The sequence below is a fragment of the Eumetopias jubatus genome, unplaced genomic scaffold (assembly GCF_037043125.1).
Source record: "Eumetopias jubatus isolate StellerSeaLion01/CBP00866 unplaced genomic scaffold, mEumJub1_p1.0 scaffold_14, whole genome shotgun sequence".
Classification (NCBI taxonomy): domain Eukaryota; kingdom Metazoa; phylum Chordata; class Mammalia; order Carnivora; family Otariidae; genus Eumetopias; species Eumetopias jubatus.
In genome coordinates this window covers 60,599,041-60,621,616 of record NW_028274820.1, presented here as the reverse complement: position 1 = coordinate 60,621,616, position 22,576 = coordinate 60,599,041, and the positions used below count along the sequence as shown (strand labels likewise).

Genomic DNA, 22,576 nt, shown 5'->3' with positions numbered 1-22,576 from the left:
ACATTGCAGCTTAATTGCAGGAAACCCAGTGCTTTTTTTGGGGGGGGAGGGGGGGTTGTTCTGCAAGTGGTTAATAGCTCGTGTTTTGTTTATACGAAGCTGTAGAAATCTTGTGTAAGAATATGTTTACAGCCAAGGCTGTGTGACTCGGTTTATCATGTTTTTCCTGTGCTCTGTGGAACAGACCTGGCTGTTCATTACTGAAAGGGCTTTTTCTGTTGGAGAGCGGGATTTGGGGGTGGGGGGGCGTTTATGTAAGAATGCAGAATGGCTGCCAGAGGCTCCGGGTACTGGAGCTATAAAAGCCACAACAGCACCTCATGTGATGACCTTACAGCAGTTTGCTTTTGCACCTTAGAAGTAGTTCAGCGGGATTTTCTGGAGTACCGCGGAACAAGGCACAGGTGATAGCCCCAGTCAGCTTTTCTTCCACCTCTGATCCCGAGACATGTGTGTCTGCATGTCTAGCTCCTGCTTGGCAGTTCACTGCAGTAGAACCACACTCATAATTGTAGGACCCCCTTCCAAAAGATTGCGACCACTGTATAATTTATATTTGCAGGTTGGCTTTCTGAACTTTGACTTTTCAGAAAAACAGTCATAGAAAACATTTCTCATGGATGCCAAAACTTGAAAATTATGCCCCTGAAATAGTCTGAAATTTACAGATGCCTACTGTGCAGATTGCTTGGGCTTTGATAGTAATGCTCATTCCAGAGGTTTCCTTGTGTCTCCCCAAAGATTTGCTGAATATCTGTTCATTAATACTCATTTAGGCAACTGGAAAATACTTCCTTTTTGGTCTAGGACACACAGATTATCCCTTTAGGAAATCTGTGGATAACATATGACTTACAGGACTTGCAAAGGGTCACTGAGTTTGTCTTTGGATAAAGTGCATTCTTCTTACAGAGCAAAACAACACAAGGGAGGAAATAGTAGACCCATGCTGGAAAATGGAAGTTGGCTAAGGGTTATAATCATTGAATTACAAATACCACAACCCTATCACAACCCCTTTGGCACGCAGGACTGACTTTGCTTCTTCAAGGTCGACCTTTATGCCTCTGGGCCAGGATTGATTTGAAAAATGGACCATTTGGATTTAGTGCTGGCCACAAATCAGACATAGTAGTGGAGGGAGGACAGGGAAGGAAAGTTACTCAGTGACGTGAGGACTTAGAATTAAGAATTCTCACGTTCATTTTCCCCTTAGGACTCAACTTCTACCTTGACAATAGAGTAACGGTTTAAGAGAAGGGTTTAAACCTTTTATCTCTTGTATATTCATGAAACTGCCTCTGTGCATGCGGATCATGGCTGGGGGATACACAGACTCAGTCAAAACTACCTGGGAAGCATTGCTAACTACCTGTAGTTTTGAAAAGAACTTACTCTTTCAACATCACCTTCTGAAAAGTAAATAGGCAGCTTGTTTGGGTAGACACAGTGTTGAAGGGCTGAGTGTGTTTACTGAGCAAACTTCTAAGAGTAAGTTTTAAACAGCTTCTAATGCTCAGGCTCTGTGAAGTGAGGGGAGGTCTCTATCACCTGGCTTGCAAAGGCTGGGTTTCCCATTTATTTGACCCACGAGGCCCCTGACAAGACCTTAGAGGGGACAGGGGACACCCAGACCTGGGTGCCAAGCTCCCACCCCTGCCTGGACTGTTGCTGAGTATGTGACCAGGGACAGGTTACCTCCCAGGTGTTGATATAGTCCTCTGTCAGAGGGGAGGTTGGCACACAATATCTGAGGTCCTTTCCAGACTTGAAATGTTACCGTTTTATGACTCAGTGATGACATTCTATAAAGGTCAAGCTTGGGCATTTTAAAATCAGTCAGAAAATATATATTGATGGTGTACTCAGGACTTGTAGAAGAGAAGCGTAAAACCGAGTCCAGGCTCTCCTGGAACTGAAAACAGTTGAAAGACCTACATGAAAGGGGCCAGTGGAGGCTGGAGTAGAGGCAGAAGAGCAAGAGCTAAGGGAGGGTCAGAGTAATGAAAACACCTCCTATAAGGCCCCAGAGGAGAGGAGCTAGTTGGGGCAGGGATGCTTTTTGTTATTATTTTATTATTTTGTTTTTAATTTTTTTAAGTAGGCTCTCATGTGGGGCTTGAACTCACAACCCTGAGATCAAGATTTGAGCTGAGATCAAGAGTCAGACGCCCACCGACTGAGCCGCCCAGGTGTGGGGCGGGGGGTGCTTTTTAAATGAGATTAGAGAGGTGGGGCCAATTACTGGAGGGTCTAGGAAAAGGAGACACAGGCATTCAAATTTTTTCCTTTATTTTGCACAGAGAGGCAGATCTTGGTAGAAATGCCATTTCCTATCTCTAAAAGAGAAGAAAATGGCAAAAGGACCGTGACATGGTCTTTTGTCAGTGTTTCTATTTTTGTTTTTTTGTGGACAAAGCCTACTTCCTAGCACATGTTAAAGGTGGTGGGCAGGGCATCTTCCTGGCCTGCCTGCTCCTGGATAGAATTCTGGAAAACAGGCCAGAAAACAGCCCATCAGGTCTCCTGTGGGATTACCACACAAGGAAGTGACCCAAATAGAAGCCCCTGCGTAGGTTTGATAGTGTGTCTTGGAAGCGGGCAGGGAGGAGGGGAGGAGCAGGAGCAGGGCTGGCACCATCAAGACACAGCCGTCTAAAGTCTCAGAAATAACTGGTTGGTCCTCATCTGTTATATGAAAAATTCCCATCCAGACTGGCCACAGGCAGCTCAGGTAGAACAGAATATAAGCACGTGGTGCTTTTGGAGTCAGACTGGGCAGTATATCCTCCATCACATGTCATGTGAGGGTTTGGGCAGAACGATGGGTCTTTCCTTATTTCTGTTGCCGCTTGTGGTTTATTAGGGCCACAACTGTTCCTCTTTTCAGCCTCCAGTAGATATCTAATCATAAACCCTTAGTCTTGTTCCTGAACCATGGGAAAGCCTCTTGTTTATCACCGTGTGGCATATTTATATGGCATCGTTCTGTTAGACATGACTTATTATAAACACACTGAGAAGAGACAGCCTGTGAATCAGGATTTCCAGTCTGATGATGGCTGTGTCCAGAGAGACCCTGAAGCTGAAGAAGGCGCGAGGAAGAGGAGTCCACCTCCCTCTCTTCTGGGCAAGGAAGAAGGACCTCGTGTTCTCGGTGCGTGTGACCGTCAACCCCGTTCTCCGCCAGCCTCTGGGAAAAGCTTCTTCTGTGTACCCACCCAGTCCTTTTCGGTGGTCAGAGACACACTGCGGCAGCTATTTCCAGGTGGGGTAGCTGGGGCTTGAAGGAAGTTGCCTGAGATCCCCCAAACAGGATGTGAATTTTGGCAGTCTGACCAGGGGCCCTGCTCTCGAGGCCAGCTTGATGCTTCTGTGTCACGGCAACAGGGAAAGCTCCAAGGCACTTTGAAATCAACTGTGTCCAACTTAGAGAAGAATGTAGTCTTCTGAGGAAGTAGCATCGTGTCTTTGTCGCATGACACATATCCTATGGGAGGGGAGTTGAGGGAGTCAGGCCAGAGCGAGCCATCCCGCATTCTTGTCCAGGGGGCCAGGCGAGGAACGCTTAGGGTGGATGAATCTGGAGGTGGTGGCCGGGTGGCCAAGTTGTTGAGGCAGGCTCCGGCTGAGGTGAGGCGCCAGCAGGCCAGGGCGAGCCAAGAGGGAGAAGCGAGAGGGCAGGAGCCAGCCACGGCCATGCGAGCACCAGTGGCCGACTTAGTGGCCCTCTGCGGCTCCTGGGGTCTGTCACAGACCCTAGGTCTTAAAAAGACAACTGAGCCCCAACCATCGTCCTGATCAACCGGTGGAAACGCTAATGACAGATGGTGCTAAGTGGCAGGTGTATATATGTATCTGTAAGCCCTTCTAACACTCTGCTGTGGGTTCTGTAGCAAAGAGAACCTGAGTGCGTTGCCCAGGGTCACCGAGGGAGTCGGCGAAGGAGCCTGCATTGGAACCCACGCTGTCAGGCTCCAAAGTGTCGTCTTGTGACCGTGTGAGATATTGCCGAAAAAGTAGAAATAAAAGAGAAAGCATCATTGGGGTCACACTAAGACCTGGGCCTTGGAGAACCTGCCACCACCGGGGTGGGGAGCAGCGTGGTAAATAAGCGTGTAGGAAGGGACTGGTACTGTGAGTAGGGAATCCGTGCCTGGAGTGTAGAAAGTCTGACTCCGTTTTATAACATGTTTCAGACGAGCTCTTTAACTGGGAAATTCTTGCCGCTGCAGCTTCTCCCAATCGCTTCTGTCAAGGTTTGTCACACGCGTACCATTCCCCAGATTTTAACGCGGCCCCAATGAGCGCCGAGCCAGCCCGAGACGTGCAGTATGTGAAAATGACGATCCCCGTGCTTTCAGGAAGCTGCCCCATTACGAACCCAAATAGCCTTCTTAAAAATCAGAGGTACTCTCATAAAACTCGTTTTTCATGCAGCCCAGGCTGTGCTTGCCACATGGGACGAAGTGTGAAACTCAGCTTTTATGGGGAGATCTCCGAGATCTGTGTGAACTCTCAGTGACTCTCCTGACGTGATTCCCCAGAAGAGCAACGTCTTTTCTGTTGCGGTGCATTTTCATGTCATCTGCCATGTCTGGGAAGAGACCGTTCCTCCAGTGCATGAGAAGCTGGCACCTGCCGGGGGACCTTCGTTAATACTCAGCCTGATGAGTGCAGCGTCTTTCCGAGTATCCATCGTCCTCTCCCCCACCCCTCCTCTCGAAGCATTCCCTCGGCACAGAGACGGGCACCCTGTGTGCAGATGCACACTCCGTAAACACGGCACCTTGTGTTTCTGAGATAGGCGGGAAGACAGACGGCAAGAGCCAGCTCTGGCCGGGACCTCAGTACTCACTGCAGAGGAGGCCACACCCATGTCACCAGCTCCTCTGCTCCCGCGGTCTCCAGAGTTCATGGTTTGTTTTGTTTTTTAAGATTTTATTTATTTATTTAAGAGAGAGTACAAGCAGGGGTGAGGGGCAGAGGCAGAGGGAGAAGCAGGCTCCCCACCAAGCAGGGAGCCCGATGTGGGGCTCGATCCCAGGACCCTGGGACCATGACCTGAGCCGAAGGCAGCCGCTTAACCTACTGAGCCATCCAGGTGCCCCTCAGACTGGATGTTTTTCAAAAGCAGGGCATTCCCCAGTGGAGGAGTCCACAGAGTGATAGCGAGCCATCAGGGTGCCCGCATCCTCACTGCACACAATATAATCCTAAATCAACATTTTTCCCCCTGACAGCATTAGAAATCAGTATATTAATCCATTGTACTGGAAACGTAAGCTACAACCAGACATTTTTGTCTGTGCATTTTCGGCAGACTGTAACCAGATGATTTCTTGTTAGGCTTTGTCTATCCCTGGTCATTTCTTTCAAATCTAGACAATTTTTAATTACTGATTAAAATAATAATTCCAGCTAGTGCTAATAGAGTACACAACTATATGCCAGAAATTTTTCCAATCACCTTCTCCATGCTAAATCGTACAGTCTTCTCAGTAGCCCTATGAGGGCAGCTCTCGTGTTACTGTGGTTTTACTGATGACAAAATGGAGGTAGAAAGAGGTGAAATCACCAGTCGGAGGCCCGTAATGGCAGGGCCAGAATCCTCATGCAGGCAGTCTGCTCCCAAGCCCCCAAATGACCCGCCTTCTCACACAGCGTCCGGCCAGGGTTCAGCTGTAGTTGTGCTTATCAGGTTTAACCGAAAGATGAAGCTTCTCTGTGCATCTCGCAGGCGGTGATCCCTGATCACATGCTTCCTTTCATTTTATCATATCCAAATCGTACCATGTTTTATATAAGCATAATCATGAAGCACAAGATGTATAGGACATACACATACCTGTGTGCATTTGTATCATGTAGTGAATGTCCTTCCGGTGCGGGGGCCTCTGCTGTGGATTTCCCTCACTCCACGAAGATTAGCAGAGGCCTGCTCAGGCCGGGAATGCTCGGTGCTGGGGATGCTGCAGGGAACAGGGGAGAAGTTCCCCAGTGATGGTGATTTCCCAGTGAGCTCATCAGAGTGATAGGGAAGATGGAGCTGCCAGCTACCCTTGGACACACCAAGATCTGCCCTTTCTGAGTTCTGCACCTCCCTCCTGGTTCTGGGCAGCTCTGATTCTCTGGGTCTGGCCCAAAGCATTGGCTCCAGAAGGCCTGCTCGCCCCTCAAAGGCATGGTGCTTGCTGGCTTGGCTGCAGGATTAGAAACTCTGAGAACCCATGCTCTTCAGCACTTTGATGGCAGAGCACGCAGAGGTCGGGGTGCCGTGCATGACCCTTCTTAATTCAGCACAAGGTCTGGGAATGACTTGGGCCTTTCTTTAGAACCAGATTAACCGGGTGCCTGGGTGGCTCAGTTGGTTGAGCAACTGCCTTCGGCTCAGGTCATGATCCTGGAGTACCAGGATCGAGTCCCGCATCGGGCTCCCTGCTCAGCGAGGAGCCTGCTTCTCCCTCTGACCCTCCCCCCTCTCATATACTCTATCTCATTCTCACCCTCAAATAAATAAAATCTTAAAAAAAAAAAAAAAAGAACCAGATTCACCTATTCTGAAAACAAAGATTGTCCTTGAGAATATTCAAAAAGTGGTGGTGGGACACGGTCTTAAAGGATACCTGAATCGGTGGAGAACTGTCCTCATACTTTCTATCCACTGCATACACCTGTCACTTTCACATTTCACCTGTCACCCATTGGCTCCCGTCTATGTGTGCCCTCCTGATGGTCCAGAGGTCAGTCTGCCAAGAGCCCACCTTCTCGGGGAGAGTGTAAGTTCCTGCCAGCTGACATAAGACCTCATTGATGGTCGCCAAAAATGGCCTTTCTCTCTTTTAGTTTACGTCCTATTTAAATGTTGGTTAAAATTGTTTGGTGATTTTCTCATCTGGATGAAGTGGTTCTTTTAGTTAGAAGTTCTGGAAACCAAGATGCTAATGGTCAAAAATGGCCTGAAGCGTTTTTGCTATGACACATAGTGAGAGGTATTTTATTTACATTGAGACACACACCTGAAACAAGACGTTTTATGAACACATCTTTACACTCTGACACTTTCTCTTCCATTCTATCCTTATTTGTTTAATTACCCCACCAAATTGATTTTACAGCCCGCTTATGGATCACAGTCTGCAGTTTGAAAACACTAGGACTCTGCATTTGAAGTAGGTCTCGAGAGTTGCCTATTGCCACAGGAAACTTTTACGTTAAATGGCCATGAATCCAGCAGCCACTAGAAGACTAAGAGAAAAGACATCATTTTGTCCTCCCCCAAGGTGAAAGAGCAGAACTCCTAAGTGGGGGCGAGAAATGGAAGGGTGTGGATACTGCTGAAACCTGCGCTGTACTGAGCAGGCATCATTTCTTTCTTTCTTTCTTTTTTTTTTTTTTTTTTCTGCAGTTGACACACAGTGTTAAATTTGTTTCGGGTATATGAGAAGTCATTTCTTATTGCTCACTTTTCCTGAAAAATAGCCAAGAGCTGGGGACAAGAAAAGGGATGGTATTTTTTTGTTTTGTTTTGGGGGCAGTTTCTTCTCCGGCCAAGATGAAGAGCTGGGAGATGGGGTACCCAGCCCATCAACAATGCCCAGCGGGAGCTCCAAATTGGCAAGAGGGACCCTTTCCGGGTGGCGTGGGGGCGTGTGGGAATGATGGAAATCAGAGCTAGGAACAAGTAGTCACAAGAAAGTACAGAACGCTTCTCTGAAGTCTCGGAAGAAAAGGATCAAGAGACAACAATGAAGGATTAATGAGAAAGGGGTCAGTTTTTCTATGTGTTTCTTTTCATCTTTTTCTGAGAATGTGCCTATTCAAATACAGACTTGCTTGCTCTTGCCTCATGGAATGGCTTTAAAATCTGAATTTCCAATTTTTAGAAGATGCTGATTGCTACAGCCTTGATCATGACCTCAGATTAAGGCACAGCCCATGGAGTTAGAGCGACATCCTCCCTACTCCCCTGATGGAAGATGAAGGAGCTGGGGGGGGGGGGGCAGGTCACCACCTGCTCCGCACACACCTTAGCCCTCACTCTGCTGGCGGTGGTCCTGTGGCAGGTAGGGCTGTGCCCTCCTGGCGGAGTCTACGCTCTGTTTACAACGCTGGCAGGTTTTTTTTGGGGGGGGAGGGGGAGGCAGCCTAAGCATTTCTCCAGGACTCCCCTTTTTGTCAGTGTCCTGGTGGGAAGTGCAGCTACCTGGAAACCTTTCGACTTTGTCAAAAAACACAGAGTAGGGCGCCTGACTGGCTCAGTCAGTGGACCGTGCGACTCTTGATCTCGGGGTCGTAAATTTGAGCCCCAGGTTGGGTGTAGCGATTACTTAAAAATAAAGTCTTAAAAAAAAAAAATCAACACAGAGGCAGGTGACAGGGAATTGGATTTGTGCATCTCATTTGCTATTAAGCGGCGGAACCTGCATCTCAGATCCCTAATTATTTTGTATCTTTGCTTTGCCCCCACACTTGACTTTCTCCCCACACACCCTCCTCCACCCCAAGTGACATCACCAGGTAGTTGGGCAGCATGGCTCGGCTGTCAGAAAGCCTGACGTTGTTGCCCTTGCCTTTCCTTTGTTCAGCAAATGTATATTGAGGGCCTACTATGGGCCAGGCACTTATAAGGACTCCAGCAATTCAGTGATGTGGAGCTTGCTTCCTGGTGAGGAAGAAAGCTAACAAACAAGATCATTTAGAAAGTTGGATATGCTGTGAGAAAGGCATGCAGCGGGGAGGACATTGTGCCTGCAGAAGTAGTCGGGTAATCAGGGCTGGCCTCTCAGAGGTGGTGACATTTGAGCTGAGTTTGGGATGAATTCAAGTGAGCAGTGGAGGATACTGGTTAGGAACGCAGCCTCCCGATCCAGGTGGCAAGGGTGGAACCCTTGCTCCACCACGGAGAAGCTTTGCAGCCTCAGACCAGGCAGTCTGCCTCTCCGAGCCTCTGTTTTATGTCAAGTGAAGATAATCCTAGCAGCAGCGTCTTAGTGTTGTTGCGAGGTTTACATGAGTTAATGGCACGTGGGGAGCCCCAGGTAAGTGTCAGCTGCCCTGGTGACAATGAGGCTGGGAAAGAGGACACATAAGCTCCAGAAATGTGCTGAGTAACTCCTAGGACAACAAAAATGTCACAGTTCACTGAGTGGGCCAACGTGGCGATAATGCAAACATTGAACAGCGATGAAACTGAGTGTCATAATGCAATTCTCCAAGGAGAAGGGGAAGTGCAGAGCAGACTTGGATGTGTGTAAAAGACCAAAAAGCTTTTTTTTTTCTTTTTTTAAGATTTTACCTTTTTAAGTAATCTCTATACCCAACACGGGGCTCCAGCCCACAACCCCAAGATCAAGAGTTGCACGCTCCACTGACTGAGCCAACCAGGCACCCCAAGGACCAAAATTCTTATTGTGCATAGTCAATAGGGATCCAAAACGGAACATCAAAAAGGAGTGGTAGACTCGTGTTGTTTAGAAGCCATGGGGCGAATCCCAGGTAGAGAGATGTAAGCGTGGGGAGCAGAGGGGGGATGAGACAGAGGACCCCTCTTTGTCATTGTCAGCCATGAAGAACTAGCCAACTAACTTTTTACTGTGTGCGATGATAACTTTGATCAAAGAGAAGAAAATGTAAATTAATAACAGAAAATACTGTAAAGTCAGGAGACCACCTGACCATCTGGGCCAAGTTGTAGTCATTTGAGCATCAAGGAATATGATGATGACTGGTAATTAATTGAATCTGTGAAATGAGTCCAAAATGATACTGCACGTGGAGAAGTTAATGTAAAGTGTGTCCAAAAGTAGCTGTAATAGAAGAACGGTGGAGATAACGGGATGTGTTTCTGTTTCTCACCTCTCCCTGGGGTGCGTTGGCGTAGGTGGCATTGTGTTCTGTAAAGTGGACGTCGTCTTCTCCACCTCTGTCAGCAGATTGGCAGGGAGTTAGGAGTAAGCCCCGAAGTTGCAGGGAAAGTAGGAACTGGGGTGAGCATAGGCGAGACCAGCTAGCGGCCTGTCACAAACGGCGGGAAGGGAAGGGGGTCTGCGCCAGGGAGGGTTGCAAGATGCGGGAAAGAGCTGTGTGCCTCGGGAGGGAATCCTTTTCCCCAGGAGATGCTGTCTCCAGTGGCCCTAGTGATTATATTGAAGACATGATGGGGCAAGAAAGACACAGGCTTTAAAAATCCTGTCTATCGAGCAAGTGAAGCTTGAGTGAAGATCCCAGGCGTCCAGCCCAGGAAGTGCAGACTCACTCTGGAACCTGACCGAGCGTCAGTGGCTCAGTAACTCAGAGCCCCTCCCTTCCACTGGCCAAAATTAGCTCCTGTTTTTGTAGCTCTTGCAGGTTCTGGTAATCCCAGGAAGGTCAAAGATGAGGATGAAAATCATGAAAAATGATTAAATATAGGTTTTATAGTCACTGCCATCATTTGTAGGTTAAATGTAGGTTTTATAGTCATTGCGATCATTTGTCTGATTTGTCTGTTTTTAAGGTACTTTAAAGCTTAACTACTTAAATGGTAGAGTCAGCACAATTTTGTTGAAATGTGTGGAATTTGACCAGGTTTGTAATTAATACTTAAATGTATAAGAGCATTATATTTTTAAAAATTATATTTTGGGGGTGCCTGGCCAGCTCAGTTGGTAGAGCATGCATCTCTTGATCTTGGGGTCATGAGTTCCAGCCTCACGTTGAGCACAGAGCCTACATTAAAAAAATTTTTTTGATTTACTTAATAGTATTTGGATATTTGGAAATATTTGTTAAATAGCTGATAGATGTAAAATTTAGCACTAAACAAAACACAAATATTTAAGTTTTCTTATTAAAAAAAAGTCCTTCAGATATTAAAGTTCCAAACAAGTATGATATGGAATAAGGTCATGATCAGGCATTGGGTTACTCCTTGGTATGGGAAGCCATTGGAGAGTTTTAAGCAGGCAGGTAATATAATTTATTCACTTTTTCTAAGACTGTAGACGGTCAAGAGTACAAACTGTAATCTTGGGTCCCCTTCTACTACTAGAATCCGTGAAGTCTGTTCCCCATTAATTCATTCAACAAACGCGTGTCATTGGCTCCTTAGGTGCAAGCACCACCCTGGGCACATTATCCAAAGGTAACGACCGAGCCCCTCCAAATAAGTTAGAAAGGGTTGAGTCCTACGAGGGAAAGGGTACTTCTGGCGTGGAGAGCCAGGACCATTTCCGTAGTTCGGGAGCAGATGGGGGAGAGTACCATTCCAGGAGTGAGCTGAGGCCAGGAGCAAGGAGGTCAAGCATTTTCAAGGCTGGGCACGTGGTCCCTGGAACCATTAGCCTGTCTTCCATCAAAATCGTAATGTTGCCAGTTCATTTCAACTGTTGCTGCTGCAGCTCCTCTAAAGTGGGTCAGTACCAATTAAAGCTAATTTATAATGATAAATCTGTAAGGCAGAGAGGCAACTCTTAGCTAATGTATTTGCCAGAATTTGACCCCCCAGGAGAGTTTTTAATTTGCTGTCACTGCAGTTATCACTTTTGCATGAATATTAATGATCTGCATTATAGGAAAAATGTGGTCTGTTGGGTTTCTGGAAAAGGTTGACTTATTTTTATCTATCTGTATGTCAGTGTTTTATGTTTATGAATACAAGGAATGAGACTACTAGAGGGGCTGAAATGGAGAGCAGGCCACGTGCACAGAGAAACGGGGTGAACACAGGCAGGTGAGCAGAGGTTGGAGCGAGATAGACAGGATTTGAAGGGGCTCCTGGGGCGAGTGACAGTGAGCTTGGTGGAGGCTCTCAGCAGGGCTCCTGGGCGGTGATGTGGGTGCAGGGGAGAGACTCTGCAAGTCTGTGTGTACAGAGGCTCTCGACCACCTTGTTTTCACGTGATTCATGAGACCAGCTCGGGCTTTTTCTTCCTTTGCTGACAACCAGTAGGCTTTTTCTGGCCATTCTGCAGAACGTAACTGTCTTCTCATGAAATCCTGCCTGCCAGGTTGTGCTCATTTCCCGAGCGGAGCTGCCGAGAGGGGCTCTGGAGGCTGTGTGTCTGAGCTGCTGTCCTGCCCAGCTCAGCCCCACGTGGGGACAGTGCAGCTGGAAACGGGGACGATGGAAAACTCCACCTGAGGGACAGCAGTGGCGGCCAGTGTCTGTGTGGGACAGTGCACGGTGAAATTATGTTTCTTTATAGAAACTCTGACAGTGCTGTATGTTATGTTAAAGTTCATAAGGTCTAAGATGGAGAAGAGCCTGATAAAACAGCTCCTGTAGCTCTTCTTTGGAAGACTGGACCGTGGCCACCCAGGAGGGCCGGGTCTCGCCACTGCGTGTCCGAGACACAACGCACTGCTCCCCGCAGGCCCCTGTGTCATGGGAGTGACCCCACACGATGCGTCCCTTTTTCCTCCTCTTCCGGATTCCCAGGGTCACATCTTGGTCTCTCCCTCATACGGCCGACACTCAGTGTGAGGACAAGGAGCACAGACTTTGGGACCAAATCGCCAAGTCCCAGTGCCGTCGGCCTGTGTCTAACCAGGTGGCCTTCAGCACACCCCTCACCTCCCGGAGCCCCGAAGCCCAGCTCTGCGCTCTGTTGAGGCGGAAACAAAAGGTGGTCGTTGGGGGCGGGGGGAGGGGGCCCACCCTCGAGGGCAGAGGCAGGTCCCAACCCTTTCCCGGTCCAGAACAGCACGTGTAAAACACAGCTTGCTCCTTCTTAGCTACGGTTCTCATTAAGAAATCCAAGTAAGGGGCGCCTGGGTGGCTCAGTCATTAAGCGTCTACCTTTGGCTCAGGTCATTGTCCCAGGGTCCTGGGATCGAGCCTCACATTGGGCTCCTGCTCAGTGGGGAGTCTGCTTCTCCCTCTGCCCCTCACCCCTGCTCCTGCTCTCTCTGTCTCCTAAATAAATAAATAAATAAAATCTTAAAAAAAAGATATCCAAGTAAACACAGAGGGGTTCAGGTATACAGAAAGTGCCAGAATTGGGGGAACAAATGACTTACAAGGAGGCTAAGCAAAAGCAAGCAGTGTTCTTGTGTCATCAGTACCTTCCTAAAACCTTCTCATTTGTGCCCTGAAACGAACAGGCCCCATGGGAGAGCTCGTGTTGGGACAGACCCTCATGGCCACGGAGCCTCGCAGCCGGAGCATCAGCAAAAGCAGTGACTGTCTTAAGGCTGCTTGGGCCAAGCTTTGCCTGTGGGCCCAGCAGCCCAGCCCGTCCTTTGTCTCCTCCATTTCCGGGCCCTGTTGAGGTGCAGATCTGTGAGGGTGTCTCTCTTCTAATAGAGAACAACAGGTTTGTCAAGTAGAGAAGTCTGATCAGGCTGACCGATGTGTGTTTCAAAATGCAGGGGCCATGTCTCCGTGCCATCCGCTTCCCAGGTGGCATGGCCCAGCACACGGGGGCCACTGTTGGAAGCCATGAAACCGGCCAGCAGCTTTCATCTGTTTTTCTTAATTAAGGTCTGTAGGCATTGTCTTTAGTTGTGAGGAAGCCTTCCTCTGGGCCCTTCGAAACAGTAAGTGTGGGGAGGGGGTGAAGGCACATAGCAGGTGTTTTTCTGTTCTGTGACTGAGCGCCGCCTCCCTTTCAGTGGGCCCTGCGGGATCCAGGGCTGCCTTGTTGTGGGGGGAGGGGGGAGTGGGGAGAAGAAGGGAGGATGATGTTTAAAGAGCGTGACCTTCTCCTGCCCGGAGTGCTGAGGCAGGGAGGCAGGGAGCCCTGAGAAGGGAGGCCCCCTGCATCGACGGCTGTGGGTCAGCTGCGTACGGGGTTCGGTGGCCCGGAAGTCCCTTCTTGTGTCGGAATTCAGATTCCACGACCCAGCATTCCTCAGCAGAGCTTTCTGAGACGGCGGCCTTGCAGGACACCTACCTGCTCTGGGCCCCAGAGGGGTTGATTCCTCGTGTGACTCACACACTCCAAAAATCCTCTCCTCCCCATTCCCTGCCCCAATTACAACGATAGGTAGGCTGTTGGTTTAGCTTTGCTTTTTTTTTTTTTAACCCTCTCTTTAACACCAAGGAAATACTTTTAAACTTTTTTCTGTTTAGAAAATTATGCAGAAAATTAACATTGATGGATTCTGGGTGGTGGCGGCTCAGAACAAGAAACTTGTCTTGTTTCCTTGTCATCCCCTGCCTGCTGGCTTGGGGCCCGGCCCCTTCTGTAGGCTGATAGGAGAGGGGTTAGCTGCTGCCTCAGAGATGATCCGCGCTGCCCGTGGCCAGCGTTGGATACGTTTGCTGTGTGAATGAATGCGAGTCACCTCCTGCTCCCCTTGGGTAGTCTGAAGCCTCATTTCAAGCTGCTGGCTGTGACATGTCCCATTGGACCCCTCCAGCCGGCCTGGAGGGCATTGGGCCCCACAGTGGGCACAGAGGAAGGAGATATGAGACCTTTACACTTCATAAAATACCTGTGACAACTCTTAATACGTTTACTTACTAAATTCTTTTATTCTCATCCTTTTATTTGCCCCTCTGTTCCGTGCAGTGACATATTAGTACACACATATGCCGTTTACAGTCAACACGTTCGTGCTCACGGGTTTATACTGGGATGTCAGGTCAGATGGTTGGGAGGCCACTGCTGGGGGGCCGGCCTTGCTCCTTCCTGCTTTCCCCGCAATGGGCGGGAATATTCTCTAGCAAAGGTCTGGAAACTACCGGAAATTCATGTATTCTGAAGTTAGTCTTGAAACTCGCAGATGAAGCAGACAGGGCAAACGAACCAGGTTGGGGTTTACTATTCTCCTTGGTAAGACATGAAGAAATGAATAAAGCGAAGCAGAGAGGGGACTGGCCCAGATGTTTTTGTAACTGCAGATGTAACTTTAGTTTCGGGTGAGCTCTTCCTAGAGCTCCACGATGTTTGAAAGCCGACGAAGAGCGGTGGTTGTCTGCAGGACCCCCTGGGCCAGCTTTGCAGATGTGAGCACCACGCGGGTGCCGGCACATTTGGAGAACAGTGCGGCCTGTCTCCACCTGCAGTGGGCCCTCTGGCCGCGGAGTGAAAGGCAGCGGCTGAGGGGCAGGCCTGGCCTCAACACCTGCTCCCAGCTCTGTGTGATGACAGGCTGGCGTGGGGGGTACGGTTAAGATGAGCAGTGGAGCCCCTCCACACACTCTTCTGCTTGAAGAAAGTGAGTCCCCCCAAGAGCAAGGAAACAGTGGGTGAAATAAGGAAACCGCTCTTGTGACCTTTTACTTGTTTATGTACCAGATACTCCTTTAATGCTTTCCATATGCCAGGCATTGTTCTCAGCATATTGCTTTAAAAATAGGAACTCAGTTATTCTTCACCACGATCTTAAGAGCTGGTTAGTAGTATTGGCCCATTTCACAGATGAGTCTAAAGATCAGAGAGGTGGCATCACTTGCCTGGGGTCACATAGCTGGTCAGTGGCAGAGCAGGGCCACACTGCACCTGTCTTGGTATGAAGTCCTGCTTGTATTTCTTCTAGTGGAGATTCTCATATCTTTGAGAATTATGTTAGTTTTTGTTTGGTCTCACAAGAGGCCTTTGTAAAATATATTATGTACATGTAATGTCATTATAAAAATGGTGTTATGCTGTTTTCCATTTTTTGAGCACTTACTGTGGGCAGGTCCTCCTGTGCCAGATGTTCTCTGGACGTGAATTCTAATCCTTTAGCTGCAAGGAAGAGATTTGTGCCCATTTCATAGAAGGGAAAGTAGATGACAGGAGCTGGTCACTCAGCGGACATGCCCAGCCAAGATATGAACCCAGGTCAGCACACAACTCTTTGTTATAGGACAGAATTAAGTCCAAACAGGTCCTTCTTGATTCCCCACCCAGGGAGATGGTTAGTTTCACAAAGCACCCAAAGGACCCTGTAGCATAGCAGTGCCTGGAGGGGGGTGGCCCACTTAGCCAGGGGAAGTGCCATGTGCTGCCTGGTGTCCCCACGCTGGTGATCACTCCCACAGGTGGCCCCCTACCTGCCCCACTGGGGACTGGATGCCGCATGGTTTCCAGGTGACTGTGTCCACAGCATCAAGCCCTCAGGGTCTGGCTCCTTTTGATCCAGTGGAGTTTTGAAGTTTTATCTTCTGGGCTTCATTAAGCCCTCCCTTGGTCTTAGGCTCCCCCCGCCCCCAAATTGTAAGTGTTGCGTGGTTCCTGGTATTCAGGTTCACAAATTAGCCCAATTAGATGGGTAAATTAGTCATTCTACTTTCTGAAGTCCGGCTGGAGGAGCTTTGTGAAATAGCATTTATAGTTTTCTAACAAGCAATTTAAAGGACACCAGCATGTGGCATTTGTTTAAGAGTAAAATTTCCTAAACAATGCCCTACTTAAAAACAGATCGCTAAATTTGCTCACAGACTCAGAAACGTGGCCGAGGACACCCCTGCGCTGTCTCGTACAAGCCTTTCCAAACGGGGTCTCTTCTTTCTCTTCTTTCGGAGGGCTACAGCCGAATGCGGCAGAGTTACTGAAACCCACATTTAATTTCCAAAACCTCCTTTTGCCAAATTGTTTTTTTCTGCACCACCCAAGAGTTTCTAAACAGGCTTCAAAACAGACTGCTCTGAATTCCATCTGAGTGGTAGACGGTGAAGAACCAGCAGCTCAAAGGAAGTTGCAAGGGCCCGCCTCGGGTTGCTGCCGGCATTGGCGGCCGGGAAGCAAGACAGGGGAAAAGCAGTATCCCCGAAGAGCCAACAGAAAATGCCTAAGCTTTTGAACCTCTCTGGACTCGGTTTCTTTGTGTTCAGGGAAGTGACAGTTCCCTGCCCCCACACACACACCTCACAGGGCCACTAGCCAATTCAGTGAGACAATGCATCGAAGGTGCCCGAAACGCAAGAGGCAGTAAGTCAACTTGAGGTCCCTTCCTTCCTTCTTGGGTCCTTTTAAGTGTTCGCTTCAGAGGCCGGCGTCCTTGTGCCTGGCTCAGTTGGCTCTTCAAACAATCTTATTAATGCCTATTAAAATGAAACCCAATAAAAATGCCAATATTTGGTGTTGAAATAATTGATGTAACAGAGACAGACCATGGAGCACCCAGGCAGGCCCCTGGTGCCATTTAGCCTCACACCTGGGGGATGAATTTCACAACTGTAATTGCTACCATATAATTCTTATTAATGTTGTGCTATAATTCCTATTTATTCCATGGGGCTTGTAAATGCATTAAGACTTGTCAACATATTATTTTACACTGTTTATGATCTGTAGAATTATGTCCTTCAGGGTTGCATTGTGCAAAAGCTCAAAATAAATGGCTTTGGGCCTCATTAAAAAAGAGCAAAAAGCGGCTGCTTGTTGAAGCGGTTCTCCATCCCCACCGTCCTTAACAGAAGTCCGTGAAGTAGATTTTTAACTCCATTCTGAGCAGAGCTCTTAACCTTGGGAATACAAGCGAATTCCCTCCTCCCATCTGAGCTGGGATGGGGCAGCCCGCCCTCCCGGGGAATGCTCTGTGTGGCCAGAGAGACAGGCGTCCTTCCCTGGGGACGGATGTGGTCAGTCTCCCAGGGCCTCCCATGGGCTGGGGCCTTGTGTTCTGACCGTGAGTTTGGCTCAGAGCGTCAGGCGTTTCTGTCCCCCTGTTCCCTAGCTTGGGGTCACCCCCTTTTAGTTCCAAATTTCCTCATGGTCCTCTTGGCTCAAGCTCTAAAGAAGATTTGAAATTAATTCCCACCGAAGTGTAGATACCTAATAAGTGTAAAATGTAACCCCCTCCCACAGACTTCCGTATTTACTAAGCGAATAAGCATGAAACGTGGGCACAGAATCCTGTGCCCTGGAATGTCCGACACAGCTTGTGTGTATGTGTTGGGGCAGGGCTGTCCTCCTTGGTTACCCTCGGTCTGGGCCTCAGAGCCTACCCGGCACCCCTGCGGTCGCAGACTGGCCTGCCGCAGACCCAGGTTCAGGCTCTTGCTCAGCTAATTCCCAGCCACGAATGGTTGGGAAACCCTTAATCTGCACGTCTCTGCCCCCACTGGAATGCCCTCCCCAGGTCAGGAGGCCCACCTGGCCACTGCCACGCCTCCTGTCCTGGGGGTGGCCGGGGGCGCCGACTGGGGGACGGCCGCTGACTGTCCCTGCCCTTCTCTGGCCCCACAGGCAGCGAGTACGACGAGGAGGAGGTGGATTACGAGGAGTCAGACAGCGATGAGTCCTGGACCACAGAGAGCGCCATAAGCTCCGAAGCCATCCTCAGCTCCATGTGCATGAACGGAGGGGAGGAGAAGCCTTTTGCCTGCCCGGTTCCTGGATGTAAAAAGAGATACAAGGTAAAAGCAGGAGCGCCTCACTTGGCATAGCCGCATTAAGTGCATGGAAGCCAGCAGGCCCACATCAGGGAGCAGCTCCTCGCTTCTGGAGAGAGCCTCCCTCCCCTGGGCCAGCCGGTGCCCGGTCCTCGCGGACACCCGGGCCTAGGGACAGGCAGGCCCCTGGGCTCTGGGTGTTTGGTGGGATTGTCCCTTTTGCTGATCCATGTGGAAGCTATAGGTCAAAAAAGCTATAGGGTGGGTTTGGTAGGAGGATCGTGTTTTTGACATTCTTCAAACTCCTGCCCTATCAGAGTATTAAGTGTGTCACCTGTTTATTTGCCACACTTCCCCAGCGGTCGGCTATACAGGTGGCTCACGGAAGACGACCTTGAAGTCTTTTCTTTTTTTTTTTAAGATTTTATTTATTTATTTGACAGAGGGGGACACAGCGAGAGAGGGAACACAAGCAGGGGGAGTGGGGGAGAAGCAGGCTCCCCGCTGAGCAGGGAGCCCGATGCGGGGCTCGATCCCGGGACTCCAGGACCATGACCTGAGCCGAAGGCAGACGCTTAACGACTGAGCCACCCAGGTGCCCCGACCTTGAAGTCTTAAAGGTGGTAGACGTAGGGTTTTTAGCTTTCAGCCCAGGAAGTTCTTGTTCCCTGCCCCGCGACCCCGCCACCGGCATGAATGATCAGGAGAAAAGGGGGCTTTGATTATTTTTCTCACCAAACTGCCCACTTCAGCGCCCTGTCTGTAATAGAGGACACAGAACCCATGTCTCTGAGAGCCTGACTGCGTGTCACGCGCGGCCAGGGACACTAAATTTTCTATTCAGAAAACTCGAAAAAACACCACAACATTCAGGGGTCAGTCCACAGGGCACCTTAAGAAAGCAAATTTGCACACTGTCTCCTGAGGCGTTTGCAGCTCTTTAAAATCCAACTGGGAGATGGAAATCTAAAAATCAGGAACCTATGTGTGGTACATTTGACGATATGCTAATTTACCCAGAGCTCAGCAGACTGACTTTTTTAAAAAGGCTTAAAAGATGTGTGATAGCATAAGCACCTCTCAGATGGCTCTTAAACGTGTCCCTGAACACCAAACAAAACAAAACAACCCCTATTTCAGTATTTTTTGTACCAGCTGCTGATCTAAAGTGGCCGAGGCTTTGCCTGTAGAAAATAGGCAACGATGTTCTCATGGAAAGGCCGGATATGCTGTTTTTAAAACGAAGACGCCAGGGCAGGGGCGGGAGGATCCCCTCGGGGCTCAGGAGCCGCTCAGGGCAGGACGGGACTCAGAGTTGCACACGTGCGTTTTCTGTGTCAGACTGTGGAAGGCGTGGAAGGCAGAGAGGGGGAAAGGCCACCAGGTGGTTACCTCAGGAAGCCAGAAAGCAAAAGGATTGCCCAGACTCGTTTTTCCAGAAGGTAGCCCTGGCATTGCAGAGTTTTCCTTCTTCTTCTTTGTTTCAAAATGGAGAAAGCTAGACCGAGAGGGTTCTGTTCTCAATTCCTACCTGCTCTCCAGATGTCACGTCTCTCCCCGTGGCTTCACAGAGCCGTTCCTCGGGGCTGGGCCGCTGGCTGCCTTCTCTCAAGCATCCAGACGCCGTTTAAGGGATGTCATGCACATCCACTGTGTTCAGAGGGAGCAGATGATGACCTAGACTGAGGCTAGCCCAAAAAAGGGGGGTCGAGTTGGGGGGGGGAAGCCACAGCCTTTATTCTGGCTGAAGAGCAAAAGGCACTCCGGCCTTCCCACCAGCTTCATTCCTTCCTCGCAACCTTTTCCCCCGGTCATTTGTTTGCTTGTCATTAATCTTTTGCCATTATTTTTCCTGGGTTTCCAGCAATTTCTCCTGCAGTTGTCTACATCTGGGTTGATGGGGACTTGAGTGCTCTTTCTGCCCCGAAGGCCAAAAGAAAACTGAGTGAGGCCTGGGCTGCGGAGGCTGCCTGCTTCAGCACCACCAACTGACAAATGACATGGGCAGCAAATAGTGGTCCCGCTTTCCACGAGGGAAGTGTGAAGTGTGTTTCCTCTTCTGGGCCACAATGCCCGGTCATGGTACACGGGACGAGGACAGACATGTACCCACTCCTCCTAACCGTCTGCCGGAGGAGCGTGGTCATGTTCCCTAGTGTGACCTTTCTGCTGGGAAGTTACTGGCCGCAGGGCGGTGGTGTTCTCTCGTGTAGTTAGTGCATCTTACTGACTGCAGGATTGCCGGACTGGGTATTGGTTTGAGGAGGGTCTAATGAGCTGGTGTGCTGTGGGGCCGGGCGGAATCCAGAAGTGCCACCATGTTGTTTATTCCCAGGGCTCACTTCAGACTTGTCTCATTCCTTGCCCACTGTTGGCAGAGAGTCTCAAACCACTCAGCCTCCTGGGCATGGACTCCAGATCAGCTCTTCTCACCATTTCTTGGCATTTGCAGAAGCCAAAGATAAGGTTTCTAACTTTCCAGACTTCCTACTGAGTAGGGCAGGAGAGGGGCCCAGCAGGACAGCCGCGTCTCCGTGTTGTTTCCCGTATTAACCCCTTTGCCTAGGATGTCCCCCTTCCCCTTTTCCATCAGTACGTCTCATTTGAATTCCCCTCATTTCTCAAGGCACAGCTCAAATGCAACCTCCTCTGGGAAGCCCTCACCAGTTTCCTAGACTGAGTCCCCACTCACAGACTGAAGTTCTGCCCCCTGACCTTCCTACGTGCTCTGTTCCTATCACTGGAGAGCACTTACTGCCTTGTCACCCCAAGGGTCCGTATAGCTCATAGACCCTCCTCAGCACCAGGCACGGGTCTTGGGCAAGTAGACGCTCTGAAGTTAAAGGAACAGAGGCAAAATGCGTGGGGAAGAGGACTGTGTGGGCCCCCTCCAACTGACCCCCCAGAACCCCAAAGCAATTGGATGATTCCTTCTGTTGGGTTTGTCTCATACACATTCCTGGCTGAACACCTGATCCCATCCACCTTGGTGCTACACACTTTTTTTTTTTCCAGACTTCAGACGAGAGAGGACTCCCCTAGCTTGTAATTGGGAATGGCTTCAAAAGATGGGTTGAAGTGCTTCCTTTGATAGTTTTTAATATTAGAGTTACTAGAATTAAAGGCATTTTGCTACTTTTAAGAACTGGAAAGCAGAACAAGCTGTCCCCTGGGAAGTTTCTCTGAAAGGGTCCCTGCGCTACATGGGGAACGCTGATGGTTTCAGCACCATGAAGGAAGTTTGGCCTCTGATGTCTAGATACACAGCCAGGCAGGTGTGTTGCTGAAGGTTTTCTGAGAAGGGCACTTCAGCCATTCTCCCCGCTCAGTGGATCGAAACCTCCTTGCCTCTCCAAGGGTCCCATCAGAAGCCCTGCTGGGGGCATAACTGACCACCTTTCTGGATTGCAACTTGGCAGTAAGTAATCAGAACTTTAAAAAAAAAAAAAGTCGGTATTCCTTAGCTCCATAATTGTCTAAGAAATGTATCCCAGGCACATCACCAGGGATGCAAAAATTGATATACAAGGTATTTATCATATTACTTACAGTCAGCACAAATTTGGGAAATACTAAATTTCTAATAGGGAAATGGAATAAAATCCTACCATCAAAATCCTTATTTCAAAAAAATATGTAATGATGAATCCAATCTCGTTTTCTCTCAGGGGAAAATACTGAAAGATGTTAGTGATTATACCTCTAGATCTTTACGTCCCTTTGTATTTTCTCAATTTCGGCAGTTGCCTAACCTGGACGCAGACTGCTTTAATAGAGGGAGTTAAAAAAGATGGGATTCCCGCCTGCCTCATCCCGGACTGGTCTGTGCAAGCATGCTGAGTCCGGTCCGGAGCGACTCGCTTCTCAGCTCGTGGGCTGGTTGGTGTCACCACGCTGCTACAAGAGGCTTTACTTGCCATGCTGACATTACCACCCCCGCCCACCCCAGCTTCTGTTTATTTCTTCCTCATCAAAGCCCTGTGACTCCATCTTCTCCTCCATGTAGAACATCTTATGTAGAACGCCCAGACTCGGCATCCAGACTTTGTTTTCGTGGTTTGATCTGGAGTGGCATTTTGAGAGGCGCCTCTAAACGGTTTGTTGTCCATTGACTGGTTCAGTTCCCTCATTAGGGCAGGTAGTTCCTGATGGTAGAAACTGGCGTGGAAATGAACTGATGCCATCCTTGCCTGCCCCCCCCCCCCGTCAGGCCCTCCCTTGGACCTCCTGCCCGACCCTCTCCTCTACGTGATAGCCCCATGTCGGACCACTGTAATTCATAGACCATTTTCTCCAGATAGAGTGACCTGTCCCGATCCTTCCCAA

The 22,576-nt window shown here is 49.3% G+C and overlaps 1 protein-coding gene across 2 annotated transcripts in view; it reads left to right on the top strand.

The window, feature by feature from the left end:
- JAZF1 (JAZF zinc finger 1) overlaps positions 1–22,576 on the top strand; it is a 325,309-nt gene that overhangs the window by 297,213 nt on the left and 5,520 nt on the right. For both annotated transcript variants that reach the window (XM_028119376.2, XM_028119375.2), the window contains exon 4: positions 18,105–18,274. In XM_028119376.2, coding sequence (XP_027975177.1) covers positions 18,105–18,274 — 170 coding nt within the window. The remainder of the gene's footprint in view (positions 1–18,104; positions 18,275–22,576) is intronic.